The sequence below is a fragment of the Rhopilema esculentum genome, chromosome 4 (genome assembly GCF_057945365.1).
Source record: "Rhopilema esculentum isolate cy_ngs chromosome 4, ASM5794536v1, whole genome shotgun sequence".
Taxonomy (NCBI): Eukaryota; Metazoa; Cnidaria; class Scyphozoa; order Rhizostomeae; family Rhizostomatidae; genus Rhopilema; species Rhopilema esculentum.
The window spans coordinates 6129303-6139425 of record NC_142818.1 but is presented as its reverse complement, the minus strand read 5'-3'; the positions used below and the strand labels follow the sequence as shown (position 1 = coordinate 6139425).

Below are 10123 nucleotides of genomic sequence, written 5' to 3'. Positions count from 1 at the left end.
GACTAGCTCTTCAATAAAAGTCGTTTTTGGTAAATGTATATCTTAATGGCGGCACTACAAAATCTACTTCTGTGATTAGAAACATACTCCATCCCTCTTATAATCAATTTGGTCATCGAAACTGCACATATTGCAAGGAAGATATTTCTGAACAAAACGATAGACCAGTCCTCCTGTTTACCCCTGTGGTGCTGCCACTGTTCTAACCGACCCGATAACACCCGCAAGAGCCACGTCTTACTCAGAGAAGTAGCCAACCGCAGAGTAGGGGTACCTTCTATACTTTAAAGGCCTCTTAAATATCGTCATAAGATCCTTTTTTGAAGAAGTCATCCCTAGACCAAAGACATTTAATTTTAAATTGATGATCAGTTGTTTTACATAAAAGGAAAAACACTTAGATAAACAAGTACCTTTAGGGTTTTAGTTGTTTCAAGGTTGATAACACAACCCATAAACCAATAAACCTATTAGTATTTTTTATGTTTTCTTGTCTAGTCTTCAGTTTCATGCCCCTCGCATGAAAGGTATGTCTAGAGTAACCAATGTAGAGTTAATAACTGTCAGTTATATTTGGTGATTCTTGTAAAAGATTGTTTAGGGGGTCTGGCACATTCTTCAATTTTGTCCAAAGTGTGTACTGTCCTTCTGGAGGCATGTTTTACTGAACAATAAAGGTTGGTAGTAAGCGATGTTTTTAAAGAAGAGCACAATTAATCGAGTATAAAGCCTACACCTCTTTACTATTTTGCGTAAAGAATAGGTTTGCTGTCAGAATGATACTAAAAGTTGCAACCTTGCACTGCATGTCAGTACACCCTAACCGTCTCAAAGACCAACTATTTGCAGAATATTTTGAACCAGCTAACGTTCAGCTCAAGTTAAAAATGTTAAAAATTTGCCCAGAAGATAGAGTGGGTATGGCGTGAAATTATTGGTGTGAGTGTGAAGTTGAAACTCATGACGTAGAATATAGAAAGCGAATGTTTGGATGCAACCGAATGCAACAACAACGCGGAGATAATACTGTTCACTGAGGACAACCAGTGTACTGGATGTCATAATAACATTGTGGTGGAACCAGTTTGTTTGCTAATGCGAGTAACAATACCTTCAATGGTTGTTGTTACTTATGGCAGGTAGAAGTTAAGGCATGTTAAATTTGTTTGAAAGTATTGTGAGGTGGGATACCACGCAATAACAAATGTGTTATGAAAATATTCCGCAAGGTGGCTTCAGAAAGGTGATACCGGTGGCGATGCTAGTAAACTGAAATCAGCTAGCAAATGGTTAATTGATTTTGTAATGCTGAAGAAAGTTCAGAAATCGAAGGAAACACAAGCCTTTCAATTAAAAGTTTTCACTACTATTTTGTATCTTTGTTCGGAATAGAGAGAGTTCAGATCAATATAATACTTCAAGGAGATAAACCAGAATAACCTTTGAGAGCGTTTATAATTTCATAGATATCGCCGTATATCTTTTCGAAGAGTTTTTTTATAGAAAAGAAGCTAAACTCAAAATCAATTTATTCAAAGAAAGGCTTAGGGTAGTATTTTCGCAGTCTTTTAAAGATTCCAGAGTGCAGAGAAATTTTCGGTTTTAGAGTCATTATTGAAATTATCATTAGTGCCAAGCCAACAATTTCGCTCAGTTATATTTAAATATAGAAGTATTTTCAAAAATCAGTGTATTTTGGCTGAAGGGAGAGCCGGTATTGTAATCGCGCTCAATAAGAATCAACTGCTAGCGTTGCAATACCCTCCAGTTTGGTTTCGATTTCTGTTGAGCTCAATCAGCTGATCTGTTACGTTTTTGCCTAGAAGTCTGGGTGATTTGTACAATGCTGGAATTGGCCAATGATTCAAAAAACTTGGCATGTAAGTAGCTGTGCAGGGTGCATTTGCTTATGCAAGAAATGCTGTGTTGACAGAGAAGGCAGGTAGGGTGTATCTGGAGCTCTTTTTATTAAGGTACATTCCAATCGATGAATGTATTGTTGCGTTTTGCGAGGCATTGGAATACTTCAAACCCTGTATTTTCGATAGAATATGACCAGTCAAAATTGTGTGTTTTCCCTCGACATTTTTAACGTTTTAGTTTGCTGAAAACTGCCTATATTGCAGTGATACGCGGTCATTATTCGCAAAATATGCATCTATGATTCCCAGGACCTACCAATTTCCCTTCAAACTCATGTCCTCAATTCTGCATTAGCCAATCAAAATTCGGAGATGTTCTCACCTAGTGCTCATGTTCCTGATCAGCAATACTTGGAATGACAATTCAAATTTCCCGCATTCAAAATTTGGTTTTTACGTTACAATCTCTTTTGTCCAGCATCCTAAATAAGGAAAATTATATTTTGCACGCTGTATATTATTCTCTTACATAACCGACGATTTTCGACAACTTTGAAAAATATTGTTTTGGTCGGTAAGGGCTTGTTTTAGGCATTTCTCAGTTGATCACGAGCCTAGAAGTTGTTTGTTTTTAGCAGAGCCTTTCCAATTTACTTACTTATTAGGGGGTAATGGCCCCCCAGTGCTGTTGACAATATTTTATCTTTTGTTTTGAAAAACCTATTTCCCTAATATAATATGCGAGACTGGAAACAAGTCCTATAAATTGGATCCTTGTACTTAGCCTCGAAGTGAATCAAGCCCGGGCGTTTATCCCGGTACATGTAAGGACTATTTAGAGTCAGCATCGCTATAAGTTATTCATGGACCGTCAACATTCTGTCTTCCATCCTTATCCGAACTAACCTGAGACAGCTACTGGAAATCGATTGGAAGAAGCTAAGAAAATGCTGTGGTTTGGGGTGAGCATGGAGTTACAAAAGCTTTGTTTTTGAATAGTTATTATCATTATTATTATCATTATTTTTGCATTTGAAACACCGTAGATAAAAAAGACGCATTTTAGTCATTAACTCGTGAAAAAGATGTATGATGAATCATTAAGTGATCTTTTTATGCACTCAATACCCCAAGAAATTCCTATTAGCTTTATACGAGTGCTTGGTACGTCTTAAAATAGCTCATGACTGTGATGCTTATGGCTTAGCCAGCAATTTCACATCCTTCTGTATGTGTTTCTGTGTGTGTCCAGTTCAGTAGTCGTATAAATATTTTTTTTTCTTTGATGTCTTAGGGAAGCTTGCAGCCAAATATAGTATTTGTCACTCTTTGTTACTGAGCCCTCAAATCTTTACTCACAATAATTTGGCTTCAAGGTTCCCCTAACTTGAATGTTATTTTATTCGTTTTGTTCTCGATACTGTCGAGCCTTTTATTGATGGCTTCTTGATTTTGCAAGATTTTGTTCTGACCCTGCTGTAGCGTGAAAAGAAATTCGCGTAAATCCTCATTGCTAGTTTTCCCGGATTTCTCCAGATCGATTTTAATCGGTAACTTTTTACTTTTTGCCATATCCTTACCGTGCTTAGCCGTACTTCTTAGCCCCTAAAGGCAAACGTGAAACTCTTTGATAAAAGCTGCTCCGAAAAACACGTCCACTTCAGACTGTGATAAAAAATCAAGGCTGTAATGGCCTGGGGGTAGACATAGCTTACTGCTCCTCGGGGTATCATTCTAGTAGTATTGTATAGTAATTTTGTAAGTAGAGTATTTCGTAATCTGTAAATTGTAACTTTTAAGAGGAATAAAAAAAAATTTCACAGCCTGCATAAAGAGCTAAATAACATTAAACTCGATGTTCCCAGCTGCTTGAAAATTCTAAAGTTTTTTTAAATGTAGGTTTCCTTCAAGCTGAAATCTTTTGTCAACAAGTGAATATTGGTACAACGTGAATTACGATTAATCTAGCGAAAAATCGCATCTTTCTGCCAAATGGGAATGCTTGGCTTCAACATCCCCTTTTTTCAAAGCAGTGTGGTTCCAAAAGGAGGGGTAAACAGGAACAAAAATATGATCCATCCTCCATCCGGACAGCACTTGGGTCTCCGACGAAAGGGGAGCCAGGGACATTGTTTAGAACTCTTATTCTTCCATTAAAAATGAAAATATTGAAAAAAATAAAATTGAATATTGTAAAAATTGTAAAAAACCTTGTACAGAATTACTTTTATATCAGCATAATGAAAGATAAGGTAACTGTTTGACTAAATGAATTTTTTGAACATATTTAGAGACGATGCCTGTTTAGTTTCGACAGGAATTTTTAGCACATTATAGCTCCTCGATGAGAAAAAAATCTTTGTCCATTACATGGACTTTTCTTTGGCAGTTTTTGTCTCAGTATTGCGCAGGACATACGAAGAGCACTTTCGAGTTTCGGCTAAAGAGGTCACAAAGAAGTATGGTGGAAGCATTTCATGAAGAGACACAGCGACCATTGTTCTAGATTTGCTAGCTATAAACTGGTCAATGGTCTTCAAGCCAAACCTGTCAATAAATAGTCTGTTAGGAGCGTCAAGGCTGCTGTTGGTTAAAATCCTAGCAGCTCGGTTCTGAAGATTTTGTAATTGATTATGCTCAGTTAGACCAGCACAATCCCAAATAGAGCAACAATACTGAAAGAGTGACTCAACAATACCCGTGTGTATGGCTTTTAGTATTTCCTGTCGTAAGAATGTGTTTGCATGACTTAGAAAGCCAATAGGTCTGGGGGAAACTTTAGCCGAAAGATAAAAGCTACTGCAAGATTTGTACCATAAGATAAAACCTACTGCAAGATTTGTACCATAAGATAAAACCTACTGCAAGATTGACATTTACCGACATGTATACTTCAATTATTATCTAAACCTGATTAATTCTCGTTTTTTTAATAGAATTTCGCATCGCTTCTTTGGCTACTCCCAACGATAGTGCAGTGCCACCACATGCTTGATGTTTCCATGTTTTACGGTAAATGGATTTTTTCGACCTACGATACGTAAAGCAGTTAGTACAACTTTGACTAAACTGATTATCGGTTGATTGTAGTGGAAAAAAGACTAATTTGACGTTTTGCACTCTTTCTTCTAACTGAACATTGATATCACTGTTAATTAAGGGCAAGCGCTCACAGTATTAATGGAAGGGAAGGGGCATATATGTTAGACTATTTTCATGCCACCAGGCCGGTGTTCAGACGTTTTTCTCAACAGCTTTATCCAAGATTGTAGCTAGGCTCTGAAATATTTCTTTCCATGTCGGTGACATCTTCAAAAACAGAGAAAATCACTCCCGGCACAGAAAACCACAGCAGTTTATTCTCGAAAAGAAATCATAAGCCCGTGGCCGAAACTGACTCCTACTGACCTGTCTTGCCAATCTCCTTCAACTGCTGCTACTACCAGCCTGCTAGCTGCTAGATCATATTTATTAATACACGTCTAATATTTTTTTCATAACATACGCTCTTAGATGGACAAAAAACCATGAAATCATAATACTAAACACCGTCATCCTTGGGAAATTGCTAGATTGTAATGTCGAGGGAAAGGTGGGAGTCGTTTTTTTAGACGAATCGATACCTGTTTTAATTTATTTGAAATGAATACAAGAAAGAAGCGCTCATCTTTTCGTGTTATTGCTTTATCTAACTATCTGAAATCAACGTAAATCGAAAAAACCACCCAAGTGTCTTCGTGTTTTCGTGTTTTCGACAATAGCATATATTAACGATGTGTCATCTGTCCTCGTAGATTACTGCATCATCCGGCTGCACGATGACAAGTGCTGTAAAAAGGTATTTTACTACAACATGAAGTTTCGCAGAGCCTGTAGCATGAACAATGGATACCAAAATACAGTCTGCCATTTAGAAGGGACCAATACGCAGGTTGGGGGCTGTATGATGAACAATATGCCAGGTACTTTTTCTTTCAATAAATGAATCCCATTTCTACCTACACTCTTTTTTTATAAGAACAATTTTATAAGAGCACGAGCCTCAAAACTGGTCAAAAGTTAAGAACAAATGAAGAACAAGCTGAGGCTGAGTTTCTGCAAAATGCAATTTTGAACCACGTTTTTTCTCAAAATTGAGGATTTTTAGCGATGCGTTGGTGCTTTTTTGGTGAATATTCAAATTTGTCAGCAAATTAAAGCTGTCTCACTCACTTTGTTGGCAAATGAGGCCTGAACATCTCCTTAGAGCGAATAAGCAAGCAATAGCACTGCTTACACCCTCTTAATTTAAGAAAAATTTAAGAACAATCCAGCCTCAGATTTTCGAAAAAATTAAGAACAGTCAGCCTGAAATTAAATTTACTGCTTCTTATAAAAAATAGAATGTATATGATTTTATCTTGATTTTCAAAAGCTATTTTTCTTCAATTACAGAAAAATCTTAGAAACCTCGATCTACCTTGATTCCAAACAATTTTTCTTCAATCACAGAAAGAAAGATGAATCCAATTTCTACCTAAATGATATTACCTTGATTTTCAAAAACTATTTTTCAATCACAGAAAGATCTTCAATCTTTTTAAATTTCAACTGAATTTCAGCTCTACAGTGGATTTTCTCAAGGAGATTCATCGTAGCGTGTGTAGCAATAAACAATTTCCCAACAGCTCTCAAAATTATTTTCGCTTAGAGAAGTCTATAAATTTTTTTGAAAACCAGAAAATTTGATTTTGTACCGTTTTATTAGACACCAATGTGTCAAGAGTTTAACAAATACTACAATATTTATATTTTTTCAAGAAACATTATTTGTGTCCCTCAGCTACGATGTTGAGGTACCAGTCATTGTTCAATGTTTTTGTACAGCTTTTGGAGCCCAGTTTGAAAAGGCTAAAGTTTTAAATTTTGAAAAATTGGCTGCCCCTTGTTATTCGTTTTTGACTAAACTACCTTCATATTTAGATTTGGTGCTCTTTAATATTGATGTGTGTTATGATAAAATGCTGCTTGAAATCCCACCAGATGCAGGATTTGCCCATCCTCTCGGTATGCAGAGTGGCAGAATTCGAGCCAGCCAACTGAGTGGGCCTAACAATGCAGACAAAATGGCATTGACAAAGGCTCGACTTTTCGGACAGGAAGGCTGGAAGCCGGATGATGCTTACTTGGGATCACTTATCATGACATATGTTGTTTCTGGAACCTTGCCAACATTGCAGGCCGCACCAATCTACTTCATGGTTACTTTCACAAGAATGAAGAAAATTTCTTACTTCGTCATACAAGATAGTCAAAAGACCCCTTATGATTATTCTCAAAGTTTCTTCCTCATATATAATGAGACACAATGGAAACATTATGGCTCGACAAGTGCAAGGGTACTATTTTACACTAATATCTTAGAATAATTTCCTATTTAAATCCTGAACCAAGCTCATTCTTATACAATTGTGATGTGGCATTTTCAAAATCCCCTTTTTTGATTTAACAATAGGGCTATTTTTGGAAATTACCTGGTAAATGCTACCTGATGTTTTTTTTGCAAGCATTATGAACTTGGCAAGATTCCTAATATTGGATGTTGCCCATTCTACTTTTTTTCATTATAACGCATTTCGTGTTTTGACGACTGTCTAGTAAAGAAATCTCCAATTATTGGTCTAAAAGCTTTCTGTTTCCTATGCTTTCTGGAGAATGCTGAGATTTCATTACTGTTTAGCATTTCCAATAAACATAAAAAATACGATTAACTTTATAGTCGGCATATATAAGTTTATATTTCAGCAATAATTTTGCCTTATATTATGAGACTTATTTCGACGATGTTCGCATTAGAAAAAGTTGCCATCCAAGTCCTTAGTAAAAGAATGAGAATAGTTCCTAATGCTTAACGCAAAAAAATTGATTATAAAACCTGTCATACCGTCTGGTTTAACGTATTTTTATGATGAAAGCTTTAACTTTGTTAGGCGCTGAGCGAATTCATCAAACTAAGGATGGTAGATAATCCAAATACGTACTAGAAAGACGGACGATCTTATGCATCTGTAAAAAAACTAAGAAATTTTTAGGCTTTCCTAAGATAAGGTTCCAAGCGATCATCTCAAAAAGCTTTTCTAATAGATGAGATTTGTTTTTAGGTGTTTGAATGCTTTCAAGTATTTGGTCATCCAGTGCAGAGCTGTAGGCACATTCTAGAACCCTTCCGTGCATATTCTATAAAAGTCATTGCAAGGGACTATGATACTTTGCGCAAGCCGAAGTGGAGATTGGAGTTCGGAGGATTTGACTATTTAGAAGGTTACTGTTTATCTTCTTCTTTACTTTACTGATAATGCTTTACTTTCCTAATCCTGTTTCTTAATCAATTGTTCTAAGTACCAGAATACTTGCACTAACAGTGTCATTGTTACTTGCACTAACAGGACATCAATCACTATCTAAAGTCATATTGAAAACGCTGCCAGCTTGTTCGTTTTTCTGGTTTGGAACAAACATACAAAAAACCTTTGACCTGATTGAAAATGTAATCCCTAAAGCGTCTGCATTTGGCTCAGTTATATTCTTATACTCTTTCTTATACTCTTTCACACGATGTTTTGGATTTTTTTTAGCTGACCATTATTGGTCCATGGATAAGGTCATGTTTCGAAATGGCAAAACGAAAGCTGAAATTCCAGACGAGCGTGGGAAGCATGTTCTAGAAACCGACGCCATACCGTATTCTTCACCTGTAACAACAAGTCTTATTTATCTAGACGATTGGAGATCTTTGGTCGCTTTTAATACCACGCCAACAGCGTTTTATAAACTTTCAGTTGGCAGCAGTGGATGTTACCACGACCCATCATCTTGTGCCAAAGGGCTGAGCTTCAGTTTCTGGATGCACAGTAAGTACCTAAAAACTCCTAATAAAAATTTCCTTCATAATCTACTTAAAGAATTCAATAAATATTGAAATGTTATGCGTGTGTTTGGCTCACTAACTGCCACATCAAACATCGTATTAGTTATTTATAAATATTATGAATGTCCTTTATGTTCTTCTGTTCAATACCTTACAATAGTTGTAAGTCTTTAAATTTCAAATTCATTTCGGACATTTTCTTAACGAAAACATCATTTTTGTTTGCTTTGAAGGCTATCCAAGTTTTGGTACGCTTATCTCGATGGGCGACAGTGGAGGTTATAGAGGTTTTTTTTTCAAATGGAGAAATGACGGGGGACTTGTTTTCAGCGTTGGGACTGCGACTCAGTTGTGGCAGGCGGTGTACACTGTTCCAGAGTGCCAGTCAGCAGGAGGTAATTGCAGCCCAGATGTGAAATGGATGCACATTTCTGCTGTCTGGGACAAAACCAGTTTGAGAATGTACATAGATGGAAGGCGTGTGGCTACTGACTCTGGAATTGAATCAATACAAAACGCTGCAAACACTCTTCATTTCAAGAATCTCTTTTTAGTTAGAAATTTCCGCCTTTGGGACTTTGTTCTGTCTGATGAGGACATTAAGGATATATATAAAGATAGTAAGTTGCTCTAAAGGTATTCGTTTGATTTTTAAAAAAAATATGTATGATATACAAAGGTAAATAGGGGCTGCTTCTTACGTGATTTTGCACGGGTCAATCTGAGTTTGTAGTGTAAAGTAAATAAGAAATATTAATATCAGACTTTAAGTACTTGAATAAACTTTTAAGCGGCTTGTAGAAAAACGTACGAGGCTATATGTACTTCTTGAGGAAGTTTATGTATTGCAAATGAAATTAGTAGAAAACAAAACGCACATCACACGAGGCTCTTTTTCAGATGAATTTGCACGAGTAAGTACGATATGAATCGAGCACAATCAAGTAGAAATATCAACTTTGTAAAATGCTTCTTACAATGATCAAAACGACTTGTAAAGCAACTTAGATTATTGAAGAGAATTTGGAAATATAATTTGTCCAATTCAATTTTCTTTTAGATAAGATTGACTTCACAATAACAGCCATGGATGATTCGGGGGCTTGGAGAATCTCAGCTGGGTGTACGGACACAAAAAACACAGGACCATGTGAAGATCAATCTTTTCATGCTGATCCAGGTGATTGCTTCTAACAAGGAAGTTCAAGCATTCTTTTGTGCTAACTTGTTTGTTTTTAAACCAACTGTTTAAAATTTTTATAACACTGCCATACTAAAGATTTCCAGGTAAGATATTGCAAAACACAGTTTTTAAAGTGAGTCTGATGAAATTTTTTCCCATTACTGTCCACGT

At 36.3% G+C, this 10123-nt stretch overlaps 1 protein-coding gene across 3 annotated transcripts in view; it reads left to right on the top strand.

Annotated features, from left to right (window-relative positions):
• The first annotated feature begins 1687 nt into the window (after positions 1-1687).
• The window catches only part of LOC135690772 (uncharacterized), a 71996-nt gene continuing 63560 nt past the window's right edge, over positions 1688-10123 (top strand). Inside the window, exons 1-8 of one of the 3 annotated variants that reach the window (XM_089114054.1) lie at positions 1688-2824; positions 4799-4874; positions 5657-5824; positions 6885-7240; positions 8003-8162; positions 8477-8752; positions 9003-9389; positions 9830-9949. In XM_089114054.1, the coding sequence (XP_088970180.1) occupies positions 2810-2824; positions 4799-4874; positions 5657-5824; positions 6885-7240; positions 8003-8162; positions 8477-8752; positions 9003-9389; positions 9830-9949 (1558 nt within the window). In that variant the 5' untranslated portion in view covers positions 1688-2809. The remainder of the gene's footprint in view (positions 2825-4798; positions 4875-5656; positions 5825-6884; positions 7241-8002; positions 8163-8476; positions 8753-9002; positions 9390-9829; positions 9950-10123) is intronic. The other 2 variants (XM_089114049.1, XM_089114052.1) reach the window with 2 other exon arrangements.